This window comes from Motacilla alba, chromosome 9 (genome assembly GCF_015832195.1).
Source record: "Motacilla alba alba isolate MOTALB_02 chromosome 9, Motacilla_alba_V1.0_pri, whole genome shotgun sequence".
In the NCBI taxonomy this organism is placed as follows: Eukaryota; Metazoa; Chordata; class Aves; order Passeriformes; family Motacillidae; genus Motacilla; species Motacilla alba.
Genome location: NC_052024.1, coordinates 24,541,426 through 24,567,931, shown reverse-complemented (window position 1 = coordinate 24,567,931; position 26,506 = coordinate 24,541,426). Strand labels below are relative to the sequence as shown.

The 26,506-nt window shown below is 52.3% G+C and overlaps 2 protein-coding genes across 2 annotated transcripts in view; one reads left to right on the top strand and one right to left on the bottom strand.

Annotated features, from left to right (window-relative positions):
• SLC33A1 (solute carrier family 33 member 1) lies at positions 1-10,347 on the bottom strand. The gene is made up of 6 exons (XM_038145999.1): positions 9,568-10,347; positions 5,246-5,436; positions 4,438-4,622; positions 3,925-4,042; positions 2,973-3,188; positions 1-1,303 (listed from the first exon to the last, which is right to left on the bottom strand). Exons 1-6 carry the CDS (start codon positions 10,289-10,291, stop codon positions 1,136-1,138), a joined length of 1,602 nt encoding a protein of 533 aa, XP_038001927.1. The 5' UTR covers positions 10,292-10,347; the 3' UTR covers positions 1-1,135.
• Positions 10,348-11,426: 1,079 nt separating this feature from the next.
• Positions 11,427-26,506, top strand: part of GMPS (guanine monophosphate synthase) — a 28,588-nt gene continuing 13,508 nt past the window's right edge. Inside the window, exons 1-6 of the mRNA XM_038145998.1 lie at positions 11,427-11,582; positions 16,670-16,851; positions 21,487-21,601; positions 23,018-23,115; positions 24,575-24,678; positions 25,321-25,514. Coding sequence (XP_038001926.1) covers positions 11,556-11,582; positions 16,670-16,851; positions 21,487-21,601; positions 23,018-23,115; positions 24,575-24,678; positions 25,321-25,514 — 720 coding nt within the window. The 5' untranslated portion in view covers positions 11,427-11,555. The remainder of the gene's footprint in view (positions 11,583-16,669; positions 16,852-21,486; positions 21,602-23,017; positions 23,116-24,574; positions 24,679-25,320; positions 25,515-26,506) is intronic.

Sequence of the window (26,506 nt, the reverse complement as noted above, 5' to 3'; positions counted from 1 at the left end):
CCCCTTTGCAAGGGATGTTTAATAGTTTTCCTTTTTAATACCAACGTTCCACATACACCCAGCGGGGTCCGAGTGCCCCTCCAGCACCTGTGAGTCCCTAAGGCACTCAGGAGGGAGCTCAGTGGGAGAAATCCAGCGGGAATGTTTCCACCACATGGCACCAGCAGCGAATTCTGCAGCAGCTCTGCCGCAGGACTGTGCCCCTTGGATGGGTGTGAGTCCTGCACCAGCTCCCTGGCAATTTGGCAACTTTGTCATCACCACCTCACTCTTCTCACCCCTGCCTGGGGGAAGTCTCGGTGCTCCCGCTGCTTTTGAGAATGAACATTCAGATTTCAGTAATACAGTTTGGAAAACCCATGGATTGGTTTTCCCCTATCAACTCACCCCTTCCAAAGGCCCACGTGCCCTCCCTTGGGAAGCACCTCCAGGTCCAGCTGCAGGACTCAAGGCTCACAGGATTGTGCGTTATTCCAGTCCTACCTTACAGCTTTTTGCCTTCAAGAAACTACCTCGAACCTAAATCAAACTGTCTTGAAACAGCGGAAATAAATTAAACAAATGTAATTTGCTTATAAAAATAGTTTCTTATAAATCTTTAAAGCTTATAAAAGCCAGAAAATACATTTAAAAGAATCTCCGGAACATTTCATCCTTTGAGGCGTGGTTACAGTTCAGAAAGTGAGAAGAAGCAAAGCCCACAGACATCTCACACTGATCTTCCCCCAAGGAATTCCACAGTACCATGCTTAACCTCCAAGTCAGAATGCCTTGGGCATCCTTCCCCGGGTCAGCTGCCCTGTCAGATCATTTCTGTGTGAAAATAAAAGCCGGCACTCAGCTGGCAATGCTGCTGCCTGTACAGCCACGGCACGAGGAGCTTTCCCAGAGGTGCCCTATGGAATCAGCAGCTCTGGAGTCAGGGGGAAGCACGGGGCACAGAGGTGCTGCTTTAGCCACTCCTTTCTGAACTGCCCTGCTGTGGGAGGGCAGTGGTGCCACCACGGCCCTGCCTCGGCCACGCAGATCTCCCTGGCGCGGCACAGGAACACCGAGATTCCGGGGTGTGATTATGGGGTGTGTCTTTGTAATAAAACTAAAACCACCTTGCTGGTCCATCCAACACCTAAGTGCATCAATTGCTCCTCTTGCACTTCCACGAAGACTGTCCTTCGTCCTGCAGCTTCTTGAATTTTGGTCCCAGGAAGAACCACCAGGCAAAGCCCAGGATGACGCAGACGATGGACTCCACGTAGTACCCGTCCAGGGTGGTCACGCAGGAGCCCCCAGCTGCTGTGCACAGCTGAAACAGAGCACAGGCAATGCCCTGAGCACACACACTCCAGAGCTGCAGCCTCTCCCTGCTCCCGGGCAGGACTAAATAGAGTTCTTTACTCTTTGCTGTTTCCTACGCAGTTGGTCAGAGAGGCTTTTGAGCTTATCAGCAGCATGAAAAGTAACAAAGTACCAAACCTGCCCTAAACATGTGGGAAATGGAGCACATCAGCCCAAACTCCAGCAAACAGACACAGCCCCACTGCCTGTGCTGGCCTGCAGGTGCAACCGCTGCCGCTGCTCCCAGCCTCACAGAGAAGATGATTTTTTTCTCTAGCCATCCATGTTGTGGACTCCCCAGACCTGGAAATGTCCAAGGCCAGGTTGGACAGGGCTGGGAGCAAGCTGGGATAGTGGAAGGTGTCCCCGCCCATGGCAGGGCTGGCACTGGATGGGCTTTTAGGTCCTTCCAATCCAAACCATTCCATGATTCTGTGTCTGGGAGAAACACACCCAGGATGGTTTTGAACTGGAAGACAAACCCCCAGCATTCACAGGGTGATTGTACAGCCCAGGATTGTTTCTGCTATTGTTTGGCTTTCAACACTGCTCTAATCCCAGGATTAATCAACTCTGAGCTGAGGCTCTGCCAGCATTTTCATTATTCTGAGACATACCAAGATCAGATTAGGAATAAGAAGGGAGTGGTGGTGGTGGAATGCCACCAACCAGGAGGATGTGAGAAAAGATCAGAGGAGTGAGGTGAAGGAGGAAGGACTCAAGCTCAGTAGAGGCTGAGACACAAGGAACCTAATTAGTGACAGGCTAATGAGTGAGAGGCTGGGAAAGCATCCACTGCAGAAGCAGTTTCCCCTCTGCACCAACAAAAACTGCAGCTCCCTCTCAGACAAGTCATGCTGGACTCCAGAACACTTTGATCATTTAGAGAACCTCCTTGTCCCAGAGCATCCTGGCATTCAGGAGTGAAATAAATCTCAGTCATGGGCACAAAAAAAAACCCAAAAAACCAAACACTTCCACTCTTCAGCCATGTCAAATGTCTCATTTGCTGTGAGGAGGTGAATTTGAAATGTTACTTTCCCAGCAGTTTTGTGTCCTGTTGTTTGATCTGTGTACAGCAAGTGCTTTGTTCTCTTCCACAGGGCTCCCAGAACTGGGCAGGCAGCCAGTCCCACTTAATTTCATGGGGAAAGTGGACACCAAAATCAGAGAGCACAGCAGCATCTTGGAGAAGTATCAAGGCAGGCAGATAAGAAGCCTCCAGGGGGACAGGAGGAATAAAAACCTACCACAGAAATGGAGGGCCCTGGGACACAGAGCCCCTGACTGCACAACTCAAACCCACACCTCCAGGCTCCTCACACTGCACAGAATGTGGCACCAGTCTGGTGCTTCTACTCCAGCTCAGCATGGCAAGAAAGGGCTCACTACTCCGCAGCTGCAAACCCTGGGTAAGGAGTGCTTATTCAGAGTGCACAGCTGCTAACAGACTGGATTTTATCAGACAGGAAAGTGAGCTCCATCAGTGGGAATTTGTGAGCACGAGCTATACATTGTGAAGGTTCCCAAAGGCAAAAAAAACCACTGCAGGATGGCATTTAATTGAGACGTTGAGCAGAGACCAAGGAGAGCAGAGACCAGTGAGAGCAGAGACCCTCCCCAGCCCCCAGACTCACCTCTGTGGCCGCTGCAGTGGCACAGCTGTGGCCCTGGGCCCCGGCACACTCCTTCACTGTGAGGGGGTCCACCAGCCACAGGGCCACCGTGGAGGGCCAGTTGCCCCCCAGGTTGGAGACGGTGTTGAGCAGGGTCATGTAGGTGCCCCCGATGAGCGGGTCGCTGACCTTGGCGTTGAAGGCCATGATGGCCACGTACATGCTGTACAGGGTGATCTGGGGGACACACAGACACACGCAGCTGAAACCCCCACACCAAAACCCTGCTGAGAGGTCCCCTGAACTCAGCAGCACGGACTGGAAAATGATCCCAGCGGCAGCAGCAGTTCCTCCTGCAGCCCGTCCCTGTGCTAACTCGGGGAGTGGCCTTGCTGCCTGTCTCAAATCATGCTGCGACAGACCCAGCCTCACATGCACTGGCATGACTGGGTTATCACACTGAAATACAATCAGCCAGCTCAAACAGCACCTAAGCACAACCCTTCTGCGTTTAAAAATCCCCTCTCAAGGCCCTGCATTCCAGTTCTGATCCAAAGACCACGCTGTATCAGGTGCTTGTTTCCCAAGTCTTTGGATCAGATCCATTATGATGTTCCTCCAACAACTGAGTTTTTTTCCTGTTCCTAAACAACTTCATTTATTTGCACAACCAGTGCATTCATCAGCATCCCTATCAAGCTCAGACACAGTTCTGGGATTTCTCCAGCTCCTCCGTGCTTTTGAGCTTCTGGGTCTGGGGAAAAAGGAATCTGGGCAACTACACCAGGCATGGAGAACTCAAAGCAGCTCACAGATGATGTCCAGTGGAGCACAGGGAATAGGGAGGAATAACACTGGCAAGAGTATTAGAAGTCAGTCCTGTCACACAGCACAGGTCAGGCTTGCAGGGATTGCAGTGTGACCCAGACAAGACAGGGAGCAGCATTTCCCCTCCCCACACAAGGAATGTTACCTGGTGTAGAGCATAGCTCAGCACCACCGCAGCGTAGTAGTAGACAGGAAATCCTCCTTCATGCTTTACTTTAGGAGCCCACCACACCAGGAAGGCGAATTCCAGGCCAAGCAGCAACCTGGAGGGATGAGAAAGATGATTTGTTATTCCAAGTAATTCCCGTGTGTTTCCTCAACACAAAGCAAGGCTGAACAATTAAAATAGTTTAGACCCAAACAGTTACACCTATTTCTATCTCAGAATTAGGTATCAAATATTTAACAAGCAGTGACATTGTTAGTTAGGAGCAGGAGAGCACTGCTCTAACGCTGCTGTACACGCACATCCCAAACACCTCATGCTCTGCTCCCACACAGTGACACTGCATGGACCAGACAGTTCAACTCACTGTGACAATCCTGACACGCTTCTTTGGACCTGGAAGTCAGAGAGTTACCCACAAAACCCGACAGGTGATCTGAACACACAAACTGAGCACACACATCACTGTGTGTCACCAAAGTGAGGCTTTACCTGTAAGGCATTGCTTTGTAGAAGGTGTTCAGGGGCTGGGGGCCCGCTGTGTATTTGCTGATAACCAGAGGCAAGATGATCTGCAAAGGAACCATTGGAACTGCCAGCAGAGCCAGGTGCTCTTTGGGGACTCCCTCCTCCACCAGTTTGAGTCCTGTTACAGCATCTGCCGCTGAAAACCCAATCTGCAATGTCAGGGAGACAAAATAAGCTGAGGAGAACAGGGAGTTTGGCTAGAAATTCAATTCACTGCCTATCACGTAGATTGAGAAATGGGATACAGAACACACTGCCACTGAAGTCACTTCTGCCCCTGATTTGATTTCCAGATTAGTTCCACTGTTCTACACTCGCACACTCTTACTGTCATCACAGCCAACACTATTCCAGGAACATTAAGTAGCACTGCCACTCATTCCAGTGCCTTCCCTGCTGTTGGCATCCTCAGTGTCCCACCAGGAGCCATGGAAACCCAGCTTGGACAGATTGGAGATTCTGAGCTAGAAACAAACATTTTCTGTCCTTTTAACTGCAGGCTACACAGCCTGTTTAAAAATGTACTTTACTTTAATACCACATTGCCACCAAACTTCTCTTCAATGCTCGTGTCAAACTCAAAAGCTCTCACAAAGCTCTTCTGCTGCACAGCCCTGCTCAGCACAGTGAGGTAACCCCTTCTGCTTGAATTTCACCTGAAAATTCACAACTCTTGTGACAGCCAGCAGCAAAACTAAGCTACACCCAGGGACTCAGCAGCCTTCCAGACTCTGATGCCAGCACTTAACAATTCTTACATGTATTTACTTACTTTTGAAGTGAGGATCAAGAGACAGAAAGTAAGAACTGCTGGCATCTTGATTATTGAGAATAGCAGCCTGTATGTGTCAGTGATGCCTTTTGTTTCTTCCTTTGCTGGTATTAGCTCCTCGTTTTCCTTTTTCAAAAAGGCAACCAATGTAGTGGTAACTAAGAAGACAGCTCCCCAGAAAAACAGGAAATCTGGAGGGGAAAATAAAATAAAATAAAATATTCTTTGTAGCAGCCATGATTGACAGCTGTAGAACATAAACCTAATAATCAAAGCGGAATAAAAACAAGCAGCAAAAGCAAACCACAAGCACAGAGCTACATACAGTGAGTGACACAGCTCTGCCCTCCTCTGAAAGGAGGCGTTTGCTGGAGCTGAGGCAGAGGAGCAGCAGCAAACCAGGTCACCTCCCTGCTGTTTGGTGGGTTATTACCACAGCGAGCATGTCGGAGGAGGAACAGAGGCAAAAATGAACGTGTGGAAGGATTACACACACAACCACTACGGGCTGATAAAGGAGGAAAACCACACGGAACAGTTAGAAACCAGGGAGGAACCTCGAGAGGCAGAACTCCTTCCCAGCTCCTCCCTTACCCTGCAGCCAGGGAACCACTCTGGGCCTCAGCTCTACACCCCTATCTGACATCCATCTCCCAGCTGCAGGAAACAGGCATTCAGGAGGGTGAAGATGGCCCGGGAGAGTTTTTACAGAGTTGTAAGGAGTCCTCAGATTCCTCCGGCTGAAGTGGATCCTTGGCAGCACTCCAGTGCTCTGTTTTAAGAGATCAGTATCTGCTAAATCCCGGGGCAGTAACAAACCACCAAGAGAGTACTTTCTGATTCAGTGAACGGCCAGCTCAAAATCAGCCAGCTCAAAATCATCCCGTCCTCTGCCTCTGCGACAGAGGCAGGAAAGAACCCAGCCTGTGCAGGGGGTAGGACAGAAGCAGCCTTTAGTCCTCCTGGTCTAGAGCAGCTCCAGCAGCCTCCGGGAGGGCTGCTGAAAGGGCAGAGACAAAGGTTCAGTCAATGATCAATCAAACCATCGCCTGCAGGGAAGCAAGGAAGGAGCCCTGCAAGCACTGCTCCAGGTGTGTCCCACCTTTCCCAGGGGAACAGAAAAAAGGCTCCTCACACCATTTCTGCACTTTTCCCTTTCCTAAAATAAACATGACCCCACAAGCAACACTGTCAGATTGCTCTCTCTTTTAAAAAAAGCCTGAGCAGACATTCTCAAGGAAAGATGCATTTTCTGAGAGTCCCACTAATCACAGCTGCTGGCCACAAAGGATGCAGAGGAGCAGCTCTCTAAGAATAACCCTGAGCATTGTCACTGCAGTGAGAGACACACAGTGCAAGGATGGGGATAGAAATAGCTCTGAGCATCATCACATGAGTGCTCCTGATCAGGCCAGCCCTGTCAGCTGCAGCACAGCACTGCAGGGGCTGCATCAGCAACAAAGCAGAGCAAGAAAGGAAAGGAAAAATCCCACCAAAGATTTATATACAGTAGTTCAGACAAGAAAAAATTGGGTGTTTTGAGGCTTTAGGCAGTTTACACAAAAATAAGGTACACTTCCTTTCAAATACAAGGAACCTCACTAACAGGCTACTAGCAGAATAACTTTGAAATTAAGAGTTTACATAAGGGATTTCAAGGACAAACTTTCTGGTCCCACCACTGCTGCTTCCCACATCCCTATTTTATTTCTGCAGCTACACTGCTAGTAACAAAACAAACCACTGAGATGGAGCAAAACAAGTTTTTGAACTAGATCAGGGCTGGATTAGGCTGGAAAACAGCCATGAAGAAGGTACCCAGGTGGTACAGGTACCCAGGATCCCCTCCCAGGAGGAGGGGTGCTCCACAGTCCCTGGCACAGGTAAGTGGGGGTGGCCTTTAAGGGGCACCTTTGTCCTGTGTTCACTCTTTCCCTGTCCTTCCCTTTCCCTGGAATGGGCAAACCAGGCAGGAATCACAAACCCAGCCAGGGAGCTTCCCCTGCTCTTAAAGAAACTAAAGTCACCTGAACAGCAAGTGCTAAATAAACCCCTGGATGTGCCAGGACAATCAGCCCAGAAGGGTTTTTCCCGTTTCCTTCTCTGGCACTTCAGCCTGGCACATTCCAACACACCTTTGGTTTGGTGAGTTGGATGATGGGTCTACATTTGTCCATATTATTTCCTGAAGTTGATGAGAACAATGAATGCTGCTGCTGCTGCTTCCCAACAACTCCAAGCTGACTTAGCATCACGGAATACCTTCAGTTAGGACGGACCCACAAGGCTCATCCCAGCTCCTGGCCTGGCACAAGACAACCCTGGCAGCACTGTCCCAATGCTCCTGGAGCTCTGGCAGCCTCGGGGCGTGCCCATTCCCTGAGGAGCCTGGGCAGTGCCAGCACCCTCTGGGGAAGAGCCTTTCCCTGAGATCCAAACTAACCCTCCCCTGACCAGCTCCAGCCTTTCCCTCGGGGTGCTGCCCCTCTGGATCATGGAGAGTTGACTTCTTCTTTCCCTGGCACTGGGCTCAGCCTACAACAAACGTGCTCAGACACCCGAGCTGGCAGAGAACATTCACCTTTTCCAGCAGTGAAGTTTTCTGCTGCTTTACCTGCCCAAACCTGCTCATCATGAGCCCCTTACAGCCAGGGCCAGGAGCAGTGAGCCCGTGCTCCTTGGTGAGCTGGTTACTCCTGCTGCTCTCAGCTGCTCCCGGGAAACACCAAACTGTGCCACTCACACGACTGAGAAACAGAAATTTCTTAAAGTTTTACTACCTGTGAAACCATATCCTGCACCTACAGTGTCAGTTATTTGCTGTTCTTCCTCCACCCCCATCAACACCCGGGGCAGGTTAAGGAGGTGGCATTGGTGCTGTTTGGGGATAATATCTTTTAAAAACAGCACTTTTGTAATAGTAAAACCCATTTATACAAACAGCCCTGAGAGGAAAAAACCCCAACCAAGCACAACGCTGGGCAGTGAGGGAAGTACAGCCAAGCTGTCTGAAGAGCAGTGGCTGCCAGTTGCATCAGCAGCAAAGACGTCAGTGTGCACTGCAGTGCGAGGATGGACACGCCAGCCCAGGAGCTGCACAGCTCCAGGGAAAGCCAGGAACCAGCTGGGACACTTGCAGGGCCACTCTGTGCTCCTCGGCACAGGCCAGGCACGAGGCTGGCAGCAAGGAGCAAAGGGGAGGGCTGGTTAGCAGCGGTGAGAGCTGCAGAGACCAGGCAAGCACAGAGCTGTGGACACTGCTGTCCTGATTCATCCCCGAGGAAGGGGCAGGACAGGCAGCAAAGCTCCCCTTCACTCAATTCCAGCCTGTTCTGGCATACCTGATGTGAGATGGCACGGGCAAGGCAACCAGAGTGAGGGGGAGCAGAGGCTGAGACCATGGGGACCTGCTCCTCACTGCCGGGGTCACCCTGAGTGCAGCCAGAAGTGGCGCCAGCATTTCCTGTCCTCACTCAACCCTGCAACCAAACCAGCTGCACTTCAAACACCTCCAGGGTGACACCCCTGACACCCCTAACATCACCCACCACACGGAACCTTCTGGGAAAAATCCCAAACCCCAGCAAACAGAAACATCCCTCCACCGACAGCCAGCTATGCTTGGATTACCACACTCCATTTAATTCACTAAAGAGAAAAAGCAAATCCCCCTTAACTTACTAAAATAAGGCCTTCAGAAACTGGCTACATGCTCAACCCTGAACGCTTTCACTTCTATTCTGTGAAAAATACCATATTGGAAGAATCTTTATTTTGTTGTTCCCCTCTTTCTTCTTCCCACATGGAGACTTTGGCTCGCTTCTTTTAAAGAGTAATCTAGTCCATGGCCATTAAACTAGGAGGAAAAAAAAAAAGAGTTCCTCCAAAGTGCTTAGGTCAGCCAAGATAATGACAAGGCAGGTTTTCCATCCACTTTAGCCCAGAAAAATCTGAAGCCCAGTGCATTTAGCAGTGGGCTCTGCCAGCCTCCAAGCAGGCTGTGCTTTCCCACGGGGCAAGGGACAAACCAAACCTGTTTGTCTCCCAGCGTCAAACCACCGAGGGGTCCAGGCACAGGGAAGAAGCAATCCTGAGGAAGATATAACCATTATTATCAGGAAAAAATCTTTCCCTAGGAGGGTGGGCAGGCCCTGGCACGGGGTGCCCAGAGCAGCCGCGGATCGCTGGCAGTGCCCAAGGCCAGGCTGGACCCTGGGGCTGGCAGCAGCCTGGGGCAGCGGGAGGTGGCCCCGCGCAGGGAATCCCTTCATTCCCTCCAAAGCAGCGCACCCCGCGGCTGTGTCCAGCACAGCCGGCCGTACCTGAGAGGGTGACGATGCCCCGCGGCTGCGGCTCGAAGCGCAGGTACTTGTTGCAGAAGGAGGCGGACTCGAGAGCCAGGAACAGCACGTTCCCCAGGAAGTAGCCGGCCGTCTGCCCCACGGAGTTGCAGGTGGAGGCGTAGCCCACGTTCTCCCGGGACAGCATGGTGAGCGCCCAGCCGTCCACCGCGATGTCCTGCGTGGCCGCCAGGAACTCGAAGAGGAAGAAGGTGACGGTGAGCGCCGCCACGTCGGGGCCGCGGCCGCGGCCGTCACCCAGCAGCGCGTCCACCTGCGTGGACATGTAGATCATGAAGAGCCCCAGCACGTACTGCGTGGGCACCAGCCACGACTTGCGGCGGCCGAAGCCCCGCAGGTACACGGCGTCCACCAAGGGCGCCCACAGCAGCTTCAGGCTGAAGGGCCAGAACACGAAGCTGAAGAAGGCCTGGTCGGTGTAGCTGGCGTTCTTGCTCTGCAGGATGAGCGGCACGCTGCCCGCCAGCCCCAGCGGGATGCCCTGCAGCACGTACAGCACCAGCAGCAGCAGGATGCTGCCCAGCTCCGCGCGGTACCCCCGCGCCCGCGCCGGCGCCGGCAGCAGCGCCTCGGTGTCGCCGGGCAGCCCGTCGTGGGGCGGGTCGGCCGTCAGGTCCAGGCTGTGCTGGCGGGTGGCGGCGCGGCGCTGCCGGCCGCCCTCCTCGGCGGCGATGGCGGGCGCCATGTCCGGGAGCGGCCCGGCAGCGGCCCCGGCGCGGGCGGGAACGGCCCGGCAGCGGCAGCGGCCCCGGCGCCGCCGCGCTGAGGGAACCGCCCCGCCCCGCCCCGCGCGGGCCAGGCGTGGCCGCGCCGCATTGGTGCAATGGGGGTGACGTCATGTATTGCACCGCCCCCGTGAGCCTGATTGACGGTCCAGGGGCAGCGGGAGCGGAACCGGGAACGGGAACCGGGATCGGGATCACTGGAGCGTCTCCGTGCCCAGGAAAGGCTGAGGGAGCTGGGGCTGTTCAGTCTCGAGAGGGGCCTCAGCCTTGGCTGCCCCTGGCTGTCCCTGGGTGCAGGGAGGGTCAGAGCTCTGCTCTGCCCTGGGGGCCCAGCAATGGCACCAGAGCCACGGGCAGCGACTGAGCCCAGGAAGTTCCACCTCGACAGGAGGAGGATCTTTGCTGCGAGCCCTGGAACACAGAGCAGAGAGGGTGTGGAGTCTCCTCACAGGGGATATTGCAGACCTGTCTGGACACAATCCTGTGCCACGTGCTCTGAGTTAACCCTGCTTGAATGCCAATGTAAATAGGACTGTAAAAGAATGATACATCCCAAAAAACAACAGACCAGAAACCCCGATTTGGAACAAAACCTGTACATTTCTATCAGAACTGTTTGGAATCTGACAGCAGAACCAGACGCTGGTGTGTGATTTCATCTTAACCAGAATTCCTTCATTTACCCCTTCCTTCATTCCTTCCATTTACACTGATGCTCAGGGAAAGGCATGAGAACCGCCCCGGGGCCACTCCCGGAGGGTTCCACGGGTGCAGTCACGTTGCCCGGTGTCCGCTGGGGAATTCACCGAGCAGGCACAGCAGGTTCAGTGTCCAAGGCCAGGATGGACCTGGTCGATGGAAGGCGTCCCTGCCCATGCCAAGGGGTGGCACTGGATGGGCTTTAAGCTCCCAACCCCAACCACCCAGCGATCCCACGGCACCACGGGATGCTCACGCACAAAACCCCACTCACTGCAAAGCTCTGACTGTTTTTACCCTGATAACAGAGCGAAATGACCCGCCGGAGCCCAAACCCCGTGTGTGCCGGGGCTGCCCGGCCGTGTCCCCGCCGTGTCCCCGCATCCCCGGCCCGCCCCTGACCCCGCCGCCGCTCCTCCCCTTCCGCCGGAGCGGCCGCGCCGGGCGGCTCCTCCTCCCGCGGGCGGCATTAGCTCATCGGCCGCGGCTCCTCGCGGCCCTTTCTTCGCGCTGCCCGCCGCCCCCATGGCCCTGTGCAACGGGGACACCAAGGTCAGTGCTGCGGCCGCGGGGGTGCGGCGCGGCCCGGCCCGGCTCGGTTCGGCCCGGCCCGGCCGGGCACATGGCGGGGCCCCGCGGCCCGGGAGGGGAGCGGCGACCGCCCGCGCCGCAGCCGCAGCCCTGGCTGCTGGCAGAGCGCTAATGCATTAATTAACTGATTAATGCCCCGAGCGGGGCTGTTGCAGCGCTGTCCCGGCCCGCAGCCGGGGCTCGGCTCACCCAGCGGCACGGGCAGGGCTCCCGGGGCTGGCCCGGCTCCCCGCACCGGCCCTGTGCCGCCGGGGCCGTGTGGGCACGGCGGGGCACGGAGCGAGCCGGGCGCCGCGGGAACTTCGGCTCCTTCTGGGAACGCAACTTCCCACCCCAGCTGCCTCGGGAATAAAAGCCTTGTTCTGGTGTCTTTATCTAGTCTGGGAAAACGCGGGGCTGGCGGGGCGGGAGCGCTCGGTTTCTCAGAGCCCGCTGGGTGCCCGTGGAAGTTTCCTGACACGCTTTCCCTTGGCCGTGTTCGCAACCTCCTCTCCTGGCCGGGGCTGCTCCTCCCCTCCCTCCTTCTCGGCTGTCTGGGTCGCAAGAAGCGGTGCCTGTTTTTGGAGTGCTCGGTTGGTCCTGTGTGAGTTTTCTGGCCCGGTTTTCCCCGGTGTGGTCGCAGCCCGGGTTCCTGGCCGTTCTCCCTGGCGATGGGTGCGCAGCTCCGGTTCATCGTGCCCGAGTGAGAGCAGACCCTGCAGGCACCGGCTCCCTGCAGGAGACTCGTGTCTGTTAAAGCTTCCCTGAGAGAAAGATTTGGGGGCTCTTGTCTCGGTTTTGGGGATGGCCTGAGTTTGAGGGAGCTGCTTTCCTGTTATGCTGTGAAATACGAGTGAGCGTTCTTAGACCTGCTTAATTGTAATACCATAGGAAAACAGTTAAACTCTTGTAAAACCTGTGCTGGCTTGAAAGGGCAGGATCAAGGCTCCTGCTTTAGGCTTGTCCTGAGTTAGCAGTGTGGGTGAAAGCTCAGGGCTGGGGGCTCGGACGGAGGAGCTGCTTCTACTTTCCGGTACTCCAGAATGGGACTGGTCTGCATGGAAATGTGGTTTACAAATTGCATTAATGACCAACCTGCAAGCACGTGGGTGTGTAAAATGCTGAAAAATCCCCTGATTCTGCACAAGTGGGCTGCTAGGAGCTTGCACGCTCAGTTTAAGGCACTAGGTAGGCATGTGAGGAACAGGATTTGTGGTGTCCTTGGCTGGCAACCCAAGCCTGGTTCCAGTTCTCCTTCCTCAGCTCACTAGAGAGCTCAGAATTATTTGCTGTTGACACAGAACAGATTTTGCCCTCCAGTGTTAGTGTGGTGGAGCTGAGGTGGTGGCATCACAGCTGGGGTGACCACACGGCTCAGGTGGCACGTGGCGCCTTGGTGCCATGTCTCGGGTCCCTGGTGTTCAGGGTGACTTGTGAATTGAGTTAGCTGGGTGGAGACTCTCTTCTCTTGGTGCTCACACGTTTTCAGCCCTGTTTTCAGTCCCGCTCTGGGGACAGCAGCGTGGTGCCTCTGCCCCAGTGCCTGGAACACCTGGGACAGGTGTCAGAGCAGCTCCCACAGGAGGTCTCAAAAGCAGCGCCTTCTCCACACTTCGGTGTGAATAGACCAGAAGGCAAGGAGAGCTAGTTCCACCTGTACTCAGGGGAAAGGGGGCTTTCATTAGAGGCTGCTCAGCCCCCAGCAGGAGGAGGTGCTGGCTCCATAAGCCCCGTCTGTCCCTGCAGGAGCTGGGCTGTCTGGTGTCCTCTAAATCTGCTGGCACGGCCGTGGCGTGCAGAGCTCAGCTGCCATGCTGGCTGCACATGAACAGCATCTGTTCCTTTTTGCGTTTCATCAAGTGACGTTTCCCTTGGTAAATTGGGGTTTGAAGCCCCTAGCCTTGGAACTGTGCCTTTCAGTAAGCAAAGCCAGATCCTGTGATGGCTTTTCTGCCCTTTTTCCTCTCCTCTTCTTGCCTGTGAGTTATGGTGGTGTATGTTGGGCTCTCTTAGTCCTGAACCCCCTTACAGTTCTACTTGTCTGGTGAGTTCAGAGGAGTCTGGATTGCTGTCCTGCCTCTGCTGGGGTCTGAGGGAGGTGCAGGTTCAGGACACAGACCTGCTTTTCCTCTTTAACAGTGCTCCTCAAGCTACTCCTGATGTAGCTTCAGGCTCTTTCTGTTTTCACACTCCTGTCTCCCCCACAACTGTTGCTCATGCCCCCATTAACCACACCAGCCTGTACAAAGCAGCTCGAGGTAGGGCACTGAAAACCAGATTTATTTATTTATTAGCTCCAGGTGTGGATGCTCGGCTGTCAGTCCAGCCGAGCTGACACCAACAGTAACTTCTGTTTAGTCTTTTTTCATGAGGGAGCTGCAGAGCTCTGGCCCTAAATGACACAACCTACTGCTCTGAAACAATTAAAGACTTGAAACGAAAAAACAGCACTGCCAGGAATAGTGTTTTCCCCAAGATGGGCTCAGGAGGGCACAAGGATGTTGGTCTGTCTGGCAAGAGCTGCTGATTTCGAAATTGCCAGGTGGAAAGGCCCAGAATCACTCTGAAGGTGATTCCCCCCCTGCATGGAAGGGAGGACAGCTCAGGTGACTCTGCTCACTGGGGGTGTGGAGGGGGCTTTGCTGTCAAGTCTGCTCTCTTCCAGCGTGTGCACTTTTTGTTGTGTAACCCAGGACTAAAAGTCATTAAGAGCTCTCCATCAGGCAACTTGGCTGCCAGCTGAAGGGCAAAATTTAAATATCTGATTTTAACCTGGATTTAGGCTTTTGAGGGATTTAGCACTATTTTTCCCCCCCCACTTATGTCCTTTAATTAAGATAAAACCTCTTGCAGCTGGTGTGAACTTTGGACGTTCCCAGTGTGTTTGCTGGGACACGCTGGACACGCACTGGGTTGTGTCCCAGCAGGATGATGCTCTCCAGAATCACCTGTGGCTGCCCTGGGCTGAGTTCCTGCCCCAGGTGGGCATACCTGAGCAGCAGTGATGGGAGCACAGGCCAGTCCTGGGCTGGAGGTTCTGCTGCCTGCTCCAAACCAGCAGCACCACTCCAACCTGCCGTCAGTAGAACTTGAAACAGAGCTCCAAGATGTTGGGAGGCAGCGTTTGCCAGTGGAAAACCCTTCCCAGTCTGTCCCTCACTGAGCTGCACTGGCAAGGACAGGGTGAGCTTTAGGTGAGGGAAGAACACCTTGACAGAATTCAGTTCTTTAGGCAGCAGATTTTGGTGTTGGAGCATGGCTGTTGATTCTTCCCTGGAGATGCTCCAGTAAGGACCCTTCCATGGAATAGCTGCCTCTCCTCACGAGTTTTTTTAATGCAGAAACTCAGCCTTGTGTATTTTAGCACTCTTTCAGATTTGGCTGAAGTTGGCCAAGCAGTTCAGGCTGAGGGGCTCAGAGAGAACCTCTGCTCTGTCCTGACGTGCAGTCTGCTCAAATGCTGCACTCAAAATGTGTTGGGTTTTGTTTTTTCAGTCATTTAGCAGTGACATTTGTTCTCAATTTCCCCTTTTTATTCTCTCCAGGAGGTAATGTCAAGTGAAGTTCAGCCTATGAGCCAGCGTGACGGGGGAAAACATTTTTTGTTTGTTTTTGTGCTGTTTTGCCTGAGAAAAAGGCCGATGCTCTCAGTTCTCATGGGCTGTGCTGGGGTTCATGTGGAACTGGAAGATGGAAAAAGATGGAGAGGCTGCAGATGGTGATCAGAGCATGAGAGCTCTTGCTTGTGGAAAGCTGTGCCTTCATTAGATCATTAGTGTTTTTCTTGCCTAATTTGTGCCCTGTTTGGAGGATGGGGATGTCGTGTCTGTGTGTTTTCTTTGGGGTGGATGTTCTGTGCTAGTGTCCAGCACCTTTATCTTGCCAGTGCCTCAGCTGGTCCTTATAATCTTCAAGGTTTTTTTTTTTTTGTTTTTTTGCCTTTTGAAGTTTCTTGGCCAGTCTTTACCATTTTTGTCATAAATTAGCATAGCTAATTAGCAAGGCATTGCACATGTTAGTTGTTAAAGAGATCTGGCTTAGTCAGTGGGCTGTCAGTGTAAATCCAGAGAAGGTTTAGGCTGGATATCAGAGACATTTCCTGACAGAAACATTTGTCAAGCATCCGGGGGGCTGCCCAGGGTGGTGGTGGGGTCACCATCCCTGAGAGGGTTCCTAAAACGTGTGGAAGCAGCGCTTGAGGGCACAGTTCAGTGGTGACCAGGGTGGTGGGGTTGGGTGGACAGCGGGACTCAGGCTGCTCACAGAGGCCTTTTCCAGCCTCGTGCCTCGGTGACCCCGTGGGATTGCTGGGTGGGTGTGGGTGACCCCATGGGATTGCTGGGTGGGTGTGGGTGACCCCGTGGGATTGCTGGGTGGGTGTGGGTGACCCCGTGGGATTGCTGGGTGGGTGTGGGTGACCCTACAGGACTGCTGGGTGGGTGTGGGTGACTTGGTGGGACATGGGTATGGGTGACCCCATGGGATTGCTGGTGTGGGTGACTCTGTGGGATTGCTGGGTGGGTGTGGGTGATTCCATGGGATTGCTGAGGGGGTGGCCCTACAGGATTGCTGGTGTGGGTGACCCCGTGGGATTGGTGTCATGGATGTGGGTGGCTTCATAGGATTTCTGATGTGGGTGTTAGTGGTTCCATGGGATTGCTGAGTGGGTGATTCCATAGGGTTGCTCTTGTGGGTGTTGGTGACCCCATGGGATTTCTGATGTGGGTGTGGGTGACCCCATGGGATTTCTGATGTGGGTGTGGGTGACCCCATGGGATTGCTGAGTGGGTGTGGGTGACCCCATGGGATTGCTGAGTGGGTGTGGGTGACCCCATGGGATTGCTGAGTGGGTGTGGGTGATCCCATGGGATTGCTGAGTGGGTGTGGGTGATCCCATGGGATTGCTGAGTGGGTGTGGGTGATCCCGTGGTATTTCTGATGTGGGTGTTGGTGATCCCGTGGGATTGCTGGTGTGGGTGGCTCTGTGGGATTGCTGAGTGGGTGTCAGCAGCTCGCTGGGATTTCTGACGCGGGTGTGGGTGACTCTGTGACTTCTGTGCTGTTGGCAGCCCGAGAACGCCGGGGCAGAGCTCAAGGATGGGCAGCACCACTACGAGGGCGCCGTGGTGATCCTGGACGCGGGCGCGCAGTACGGCAAGGTCATCGACCGCCGCGTGCGCGAGCTCTTCGTGCAGTCCGAGATCTTCCCGCTGGAGACACCGGCCTTCGCCATCCGCGAGCAGGGCTTCCGGTGCGTCCTGCCCTTCCCTGCCCCTTCCCTGTCTCTGCTCCGTGCTCATCTGCCCCTTCCCTGCTCTCTGCTCCATGCTCATCTGCCCCTTCCCTGCTCTCTGCTCCATGCTCATCTGCCCCTTCCCTCTGTTCCATGCTCACCTGCTCCTTCCCTGCTCTCTGCTCCGTGCTCACCTCCTGCCCCTTCCCAGCTCTCTGTTCCATGCTCATCTGCCCCTTCCCAGCTCTCTGTTCCATGCTCACCTCCTGCTCCTTCCCTGTCTCTGTTCCGTGCTCATCTGCCCCTTCTCTGCTCTCTGTTCCATGCTCATCTGCCCCTTCCCAGCTCTCTGTTCCATGCTCACCTCCTGCTCCTTCCCTGTCTCTGTTCCGTGCTCATCTGCCCCTTCTCTGCTCTCTGTTCCATGCTCATCTGCCCCTTCCCAGCTCTCTGTTCCATGCTCACCTCCTGCCCCTTCCCTGCTCTCTGTTCCGTGCTCATCTGCCCCTTCCCTGCTCCGTTCTCATCTGCCCCTTCCCAGCTCTCTGCTCCGTTCTCATCTGCCCCTTCCCTGCTCTCTGTTCCATGCTCACCTCCTGCCCCTTCCCTGTCTCTGTTCCGTGCTCATCTGCCCCTTCCCTGTCTCTGTTCCATGCTCATCTGCCCCTTCCCTGCTCTCTGCTCCGTGCTCATCTGCCCCTTCCCTGCTCTCTGCTCCATGCTCATCTGCCCCTTCCCTCTGTTCCATGCTCATCTGCCCCTTCCCTGCTCTCTGTTCCATGCTCACCTCCTGCCCCTTCCCTGCTCTCTGTTCCATGTTCACCTCCTGCTCCTTCCCTGCTCTCTGTTCCATGCTCATCTGCCCCTTCCCTGCTCTCTGTTCCGTGCTCATCTGCCCCTTCCCAGCTCTCTGCTCCGTGCTCATCTGCCCCTTCCCTGCTCTCTGTTCCATGCTCACCTCCTGCCCCTTCCCTGCTCTCTGTTCCATGCTCACCTCCTGCCCCTTCCCTGCTCTCTGTTCCATGCTCACCTCCTGCCCCTTCCCTGCTCTCTGTTCCATGCTCACCTCCTGCCCCTTCCCTGTCTCTGTTCCGTGCTCATCTGCCCCTTCCCTGTCTCTGTTCCATGCTCATCTGCCCCTTCCCAGCTCTCTGCTCCGTGCTCTCCGCCAGGGCAGTAGCTCTGGTGTTGCAATAAAGCACAGGACTCTGTTTCTTCACATAGGCAAAGCCAATTCTCTATTCACACACTCATTTTATGTAGTTTTCACAGACCTTGTGTTCATCTCTAAGTGGCTGGTAGTTTCCTTGCCCAGTTCATTGGTTCAGAGGTGTTTTTGTGTGTGCGTGGTAAGATTCTCTCTTCACCTAGGTGTTTACATTTTTATTTGTGGATTTTTGTGGGACAGTTCTTCTGTCATTGCAGGTGCACCCTGTTTCTCTTGCTAGAATAGGTTGTTGTGCTACCTGCTTCTTATTCCTTTGATTCTTTCTTGTGGGAACTTACAAGCTAGCTGGTTAGCTGCACTTGGAAGAAGCAACAGGCTTAAGCCATGATTTTATAAAGCCTTTCTTTTATAATCTGCCTGCATACAGGTATCTCTAGTGCCAGTGGTGTGAATGATTCCCTCTGAGCGTGGCTGCAGGAACACCTGAGCTGTGCTGGGGACACGGGCAGAGATCCATCTTGTACATTTGTCTCTCCATGCCTTTTTGTACATTTGTTTCCTAATGTCATTTTGATAATTTCAATTCCAAAGTATCATTCAAGAGGCTGCATTTTAACTATCTGCCAAAATGTAGATTATTTTGCTGTTTTACCTGCTGAACTTTCTGTGGGCTTCTAAATTTTTTTTTTTTTTACCTAATTTTTTTTTAAATTAAACTGACTTGGATACTCAAGGTTTTGTGGTAAGTCGTGCCAGATGCTCCTGGGAAGCAGCTAAAAAAATCCCTAATTGACACTTCCACTCATTGTTTGCAGCAAAGAAAGATCTCAGAATTACTTAGTACTTTGTACATTAATTTTTCATGTTTTGTTAGGCTTTCTAGGATATACATCTCTTCTGTGTGTGGAGAATAAATACCCTGAAGTCTGCAAATCACCAAAGATTTGTACTTTCCTGTCAGTTTGGTACAAATCCCGAAATACGGTGGGATTTTGGCTGTGCTCTGTAACAGATAAGACAGCACTGCAGAAGTGCATTTTTCCAATCAGTGATAATTAGTGAAGCAGTGAATAGTTTATGTCTTGGTGCAGGTTTGCAGTGGGAAGAATTCAGAGCAGCTGGAAGTTCTCCAGAGTACTGGGGTTAGACCTGTGGGAGTTGTCATTGCAAATAGCTGCTCTCTGAAATGTGGCAGAGCCTCTTCCCCCAGGTCGCCTCTCAAGGTTGGGTGGGTGGTTTCAGGTCACCCAGGCTGCTCAGGAGCTGTGTCCACCAAACCTGTTTGTGCCCAGCGTCATGGACAAGCCCAGCAGATCAGCAGTGCAGCTGAGTCTGTGGCTTCCCTGCAGGGCCGTGGTGCACGTTCCATGTCCTGGCAGCAGCCGGGTCCCAGCGTGCAGCTCGTGCATGCAGTGGCTGAGGAGCTGCGCCCGTGCTGAGCTTTGGGGTGGCAGCAGGAGCCGGCGTTTTGCTAAATCATGTTTAGTGTTGTGTTTGGAAAGCCAGCTCCTCAGTTCAGAGCACTCTGCAGTGACAAGCGTCACCTAAATGTGGCACCAACAGGAGCGTTTCCCACAGCATCCTGGCTCTGGATGTAGTCTGGGCTCTGCAGGAGTCCTGCCCTCGGGGTGCCAATGCACACATTTCCCCCGGGTGTTTTCCTGTGGCTGCTGAGGTGCCTGTAATCCAGTGCAAAGGGGCTTCCAGGGCTGGGTCAGGTTGTTTGGGAAGGGGTTTAGGGTAAACCATGGAAAGGGATATTCATACCAACACAGACAAATGTGCAGGAAACGACACAGAGCTGCAGGAAGGCTTGCACAGTCTGCATCCTGTGCAGGTTCTGACTTCTCCTGCCCAGCTGAGAAGATGCCAGTCCTTCTCTCAGCCTCAACTCTTTTTTTTTTTTTTACTTCAGCACTTGGGCACATTGCAAACCTCTCTGTATTATGTCCAATTTCAATTGGTAAGGAAAAAACCCAGGTGTTGAAGACTCTGCTTTTTGACTAGAAGAGTGTGTAACTGTTTTGACTTCTCATCAGGATGTTGAGGCTGTAGGTGTGGCTGTATTCCTTCAACTCCTTCCCAGAACCCCAGAGAGCACTGCAGCTGTGTCAGGGACTTTAGGGTTGCAGATCAGGGAAAGGTTCTGCCCGGGCTCCCCAGGGAATGGGCACAGCCCCGAGCTCCAGGAGCATGTTCTGTGGTTCTAGTTGATATTAAATAGTGTTCTGTACACCTGGCACTTGAGCAGATGCTTCTGTGCATGGAGTTATTTGGAGCAGGAGCTCCAGCAGCTCCTGGAGAGGGAGTTCAGGCTCTTCACAGCACTCCAGGGTCAGGAGAGGCACTGTGTCTCCAGGCTGACCAGAAGTGCCTGTGCAGGAGCTGCAGGGAGGAGCTCTCAGGGTGGTTCAGCGTGGAACTGCACCCGTGTCACTGTGCTGGTTCAGAGCTGGAGATCCCAGCGGGCAGGGGAACACATGCTGCCCCTTCCAGCTCCACCCCTCCTGGCCTGGGGGGCTGCAGGTGGCCTTGGTGCAGGTGGCCTTGTCCTGCAGGGCTGCTCCTGTTGCTGGCACAGGCAGGAGTGGGCAGCACAGCTCAGAGCCTGCTGAGTTCTGCTGCTCAGAACCAGAAAAACTCTGTTTTGTCAGTACTTGCACGGAGCTGATGCTGGGGGAATGATTAAATCCATTTCATCCCATCTGTGCAACTCCTGTCTGCTTTGGTTTTGCACTTCTGGCTCGGAACAAGTTTGATGTTCTCTGTGGAGCAAACAGTTCTGAGTCCAAGGTCTGCCACAGCCCTGCTCCATCCCAGGACGAGGCCAGAAGTGTTGCCCAACTGGTGCTGCTGCAGTTCATGGTCCTGGAAATCACTGTGGTTTGCAAAAACTCTCTCTTCCCCTTTGAGATGGTTTAATTTTCTTTTCTAGTGTGAAATATTAACTCCAAACCCTTCATGATCACGTGTATTGTGCTTGTAATTCTCATTAGCTTGTTGCTAATGCCATCTCTGCATAACCAGAATGGATGAAGGGACTTTTTTTTCAGCAGGTTTAGGAGTTAGAGAATGGATTTTTTGACTGCAGGTCTCCTCCAGATGTCACAGACTTCATAAATTGTGTGTGTATATATAAATATATATAACTATATAAAAATACATATCTTGGTGCTAATAATCTGCATTTGTCCCAGCCATCCTGCTTCTCTCACAGCTGATGGTTGGCTATGAGAATTTTAAAATACAGCTGCTTTTTATGATGGTTTATATTTGACTTTGTTTAAACTGGGGAAATCCTTCCCTGAAAGCCTGCTGTGTCTGACAGCAAAAATCAAGCCACAAATTGTGATATCTGTGCTGAAATGTCTGTTGGAAAGTGTCAGCTCTAGGAGTGGTGTGAGACAGCGCCGCTGCTTGCAGCAAACAGATTTCAAAGTAAGCAGTGTACCTGGATTAATGATTTCTTCCCGTTCTGCCTGCAGAGCCATCATCATTTCTGGAGGACCGAACTCCGTGTACGCAGAAGATGCCCCGTGGTTCGACCCAGCCATATTCACCATAGGAAAACCCGTGCTTGGCATCTGCTATGGGATGCAGGTGCTGCTGGGAGCCAGCGCAGAGCATTTGGGGCTGGGGGGCACCTCGGGGAGCGAGTGCAGCCCTTGAATTGCCTGCCCACAGCCTCCTGCAGGCTCGTCTGGGCGTGGCTGGAGGGGCAGTGCTGGGGGAGCCCTCCCCAGCCAGGCACTGATGGGCTGAGCTCGCTGTGGGTGCCTCTCTGGGCTCTGCCTCACCTTCTAATGGCCCTAAACTCAAGGAGGGCAGATTTGGGGTAGAGATTAGGGAGAAGTTCTTCCCTGGCAGGGTGGGCAGGCCTTGGCACAGGGTGCCCAGAGCAGCTGGGGCTGCCCCTGCATCCCTGGCAGTGCCCAAGGCCAGGCTGGACAGAGCTTGGATCATTCTGGGATAGTGGGAGGTGTTCCTGCCATGGCAGGGGTGGGATGAGCTTTAAGGTCCTCCCCACCCAAACCAGTTTGGGATCAGTTGCATAAATGTTTTTTCTTTGCTGCAGTGCTGTGAACTGAGCTCCACACTCCCTGGTTTTGTCAGGGTACATATAACCTGTCAGTCAGTCATTAATTCTGCCCAGCTGGTGCTGCCAAAGGTGCCTCTCCTGGAAACAAGTGGAGCAGTGTCCAGGCATGGACTGTTCCTAGCAGAGTTCTTCAGAGTGCTGAACACTCCCTCACAAAAACAGAAATAACCCTTACTTACCTTTGGGCTCTCTGGTGGTCCTGCAGGGATCTGGTGGATCCCAGCTGGGCAAAACAAACTTCCAGGGAGACAAGGGCTGCTCCAGGTGCATGACTTCTGCTCCTGCATCTTGGTTTTTCCAGGCTTAGTCCCAGAATAAAACCAAGGGAATAAATTGGGGTTTTTGGTGTGGCCTCAGGTACTCAGCCGTTTCTGAGGGAAGGAGCTGCACGCTGTGGAATACACATTACTGTGCAAATCCCTGCCCGTGGGGCTCTGCTCCCTGTGTGTGGCAGTGCCCCCAGCTCTGCTGGCAGACCGTCCATTAATTAATTAATTAACACAGAGCCAGGATTAACTCTGAAGGGAGTTCTTACAGCTTTGGGGTGTGGTGAGGTGTTGGCAGTCCCAGTGAGGGGTGGAATGGTGCAGGGGGCGAGGTGCTTTCTCATGGGGTCCCTTTGCCCTGCAGATGATGAGCAGGGCTTTGGAGGGGAGGATGGAGTGTGCAGGGGCTGAGGTGCTGGCTCACAGTCTGTGCTTGCCCTGCAGATGATGAGCAGGGGTTTGGAGTGGTGCAGGGGGTGAGGTGCTGGCTCACAGTCTGTGCTTGCCCTGCAGATGATGAGCAGGGGTTTGGAGTGGTGCAGGGGCTGAGGTGCTGTCTCACAGATTCCCTTTGCCCTGCAGATGATGAACAGGGGTTTGGAGTGGTGCAGGGGCTGAGGTGCTGTCTCACAGATTCCCTTTGCCCTGCAGATGATGAACAAGGTGTTTGGAGGCACGGTGCACAAGAAGAGCGTTCGGGAGGACGGAGTGTTCAGCATCACCCTGGACAACACCTGCTCACTCTTCAGGTGCATTTCCAGTTAGCAAAGCTGTACCAGCCTGGGAAGGGCTGTCTGGATGAGAGGAAGGTTATTTTTTTTTTTAAAAGAGTGAAATTTGTGGGGTTTGTAGGGTAGTTAGGATGAGGGAAGAGATGAGAATCTTGATTCTATTTTATGGAAGGTAGATTTATTATATTATCATATATATTATATTAAAAATGCTAAAAGCTCAGTGCCATATTATGTTAAAATACTATTTTAAATAGCTAAAAATGCTAGTAATGTATTATCATATATATTATATTAAAAATGCTAAAATATAATATATATTGTATTAAAATGCTAAACTAAAATTATATTAGAAGAATAGAGAGAAAGGAATTATCAGAAGGTTAGACAAGAATAGAATGGAATGAATAACAAAGGCTCGTGATTGACCAGAGTTTGACTCAGTTACATCTTTGGTTATTAAGTAGAAATACCTAACAAAAACTAATCAAAGAAGCACCTGTGGCATTCCACAGCAGCAAACAGTTATTGCTTACATTTCTTTCCTGAGACTCCTCAACTTCTCAGGGGAAGAAAATCCTGGCAAAAGGACTTTCATAAAATATATTTATCACAGAAATTAGCTGATAATTTCTAATAAGACTTTTACAAATGTGGCCACAAATAAGCAGGTTACTCACCGAAACAAATACTTAGGGATAGCTTTCCAATTGGCTCTGAAGAAGCAGGTGTACTTGCTGGGAATATTGTATGAACTCCTTATTTCAGAGTCTTCACTGAGATGCTGTAAGTGCCCCATGATCTGAGAGTATTTGAGTCAAGCTCTTGGCTCCTGCTGTGCACTGCTCTTGTATTTGTTGGTGCCCATCCAGTTTTGGAAAGGGCACAGAAAATCCAAACCCATTCCTGTTCTACCTTCCTTTAAAACTGCTTTGTGTCGTTTTATAAACCAGAATTAGATCCCTTGATAATTCTGTTGATGGCTTTCAAGTTCCTTGTGGAAAGTCTGACAGTTTACTCATCCCTGGTGTTCCAGTTTCGTTGTCTTCCCTCTGTAGGGCTCCTGCAGAGCTGTCTGATGTGCCCAAATTGTCCTGAAAACACATAGTTTTGAACAAGAAAATTCACTTTGTTGGAATGAAAAGCAAGACTCCCAGTATCCTGACTGAGTCCAGATGGCTCCCCTGTCCCAGGGGGGATTTCAGTCCTGGGGTGTCTGTGAGGAGAAACCCACAAACCCTTCAGAATTAAATCAGTTCCCTCTTGCAGGGGGCTGGGTTGGACTTGGGCAGTTCTAAGGGAGACATCTCAAAGCTGCAGATGGCTGTTCCTGGGGAGGAAATCCTGCAGGCATTTCAAATGTCCTGGTGTGTCCAAATGTGCTTTTGTAGGAATCCCTCAGGGCATCTCTTGGAAAGGCACAGAGTTAGGTCCTTGTTCTTTCTTGACTTGATTCTGGTTTTTAATCCTGGTTTAGAGGCCTTCAGAAGGAAGAGCTTGTGCTCCTCACTCATGGAGATAGTGTGGATAAAGTAGCTGATGGATTCAAGGTGGTGGCACAGTCTGGGAACATCATAGCAGGTATTTATTTCATCCTGAATTTGTCTTCTGATAATGTTTGGTAAAGGAAAGAATTATGGCAGGCAGGAGTTAGAACCAAATGGGAACAGAGTAATAGCCCTTGTTATTTAATTGCCAAATAAATGGATTATTTATTTAAATTTCTGGAGTGTGTTTGTATAAGCTGTCACGATTATGAAGAAATAGTCTTGAAAAGGAATGGTCCTGATTTAAATGTGGTTCAAATTAACATCATTTATGTAGTTTGTATTGTTTTAGAGCATGCATGTGTTGTTTGTCTTAGAAATGGGATATCCTGTGGCCTTAAGGCAGGGGAGAGGGAGCCTGCTCTGTGGCGTGCAGTGCCAGTGGGGTTTGGGCTGTGCACTGTAGCAGTGCAAGCCAGGCACCGTTTGATTATTAAAGCTTTGTTAACTTGTTTCTGCATTTAATATTGCGTGAATGTTCAGCTGAGCAGGAGTAAGGCAGGTACTGAAAGCAGGGCTTTAACATCACACAGGAAACTGGGGGACCTTAGAATCTGGGCTTTGGAAGCCACTGGAGTTACCCAGTCCCAAGGAGCCACTTGGAGTCTCGTGCTTGGCTTGGCTGTGCCTCCAGCTGCAGCCCCGTTACTTATTTCTGTTTTGCCCTGTACACCAGGCATAGCAAACGAGTCCAAAAAGCTCTACGGAGCACAGTTCCACCCTGAGGTGAGCCTGACGGTGAACGGGAAGATGATCCTGAAGAACTTCCTCTACGACATCGCGGGCTGCAGCGGCACCTTCACCGTGGAGAACAGGGAGCTGCAGTGCATCCAGGACATCAAGGACAAAGTGGGCTCCTCCAAGGTCCTGGTGAGTTGGGGGTTGGTGTGGGAGTGGGGAATTGTGGTGGTTTGGGTCCTGCACGCCCAGGTTGTGGGGCAGTGCCTTGTTCAGTGCAGCTGGGTGCTGTGCCCTGTTGTATGTGCCTCCTCGAGCCAGCTCTCATAAGCTCTTGGAGGTCTGTAACACACCCAGGATAGCTCAGCTGCCTTTGGAGGCATAAAAATCATCAGGATGGCTTCTGCTGCAGTGTTGAGAATGAAAAGGTTTAATAAAAGGCAAAATAACAAACAGGAAAAGCGATCCGGGTGCAAGAGGTCCCTGCTCTTGGTAAAACACCTCACAAAAGCAGCTAGTTTTTATTCACTCCTTTTTCTAGTGAATTGCCCAGGCAGGACTTTTTGGCTCCTATCCAAGTAGCTATCCTTAAGTTTGAGGTGAAGTCCCCAAGGTCCCATGAGGTGGCTTTTCACCTAATCCATGAGAGAAACTCCTGGGCTTCTTTCCTTTTCAGGAGGACAAAGGATAGTTTTGCTGCTCTGTCATCAAGGGGCACACTGCTGCTGTGCCCTCCCCTTGCAGTGCTGTGCTCCCCCCTTGCTCCCAGCCCAGCTGATGGGGTGGTTCCCTGTCTGTCACCAGCATATTTTATGAAAAATCCTTTTGCCAGGATTTTTTCTCCTGAGAAGCTGAGAGGCCTCAGGGAAGAGAGAAAAACAATTATTATCTGCTGCTGTGGAATGCAACAGGTGCATCTTTGGTCCATGGGAGGTGTTTCTGCTTAATAACCAATCAAGGATGCAGCTGGCTCAGACTCTCTGGGGGTCACAAGATTTTGTTATTCATTCCTTTCTATTCCTTTCCAGCCTTCTGATGATTCCTTTCTCTCTGTTCTTCTAGTACAGTTTTAGTTTAGCATTTTAATAGAATATATATGATAATACAATAAACCAGCCTTCTGAAAAACAGAGTCAAGGTTTCACATCCCTTCCCCTGTCCTGGCTGCCCTGCAAAGAGCACAC

What these genes read in the sequence shown, in the direction of transcription:
- SLC33A1 (XM_038145999.1), bottom strand. Translation starts at nt 10,291, where the DNA reads ATGGCGCCCGCCATCGCCGCCGAGGAGGGCGGCCGGCAGCGCCGCGCC. An exon ending in TCTTGATCCTCACTTCAAAA is followed by an intron (nt 4,623 to 5,245) that starts GTAAGTAAATAC and finishes CTGACATTGCAG; the next exon opens with ATTGGGTTTTCAGCGGCAGA. An exon ending in TGAGCTATGCTCTACACCAG is followed by an intron (nt 3,189 to 3,924) that starts GTAACATTCCTT and finishes TGTGTCCCCCAG; the next exon opens with ATCACCCTGTACAGCATGTA.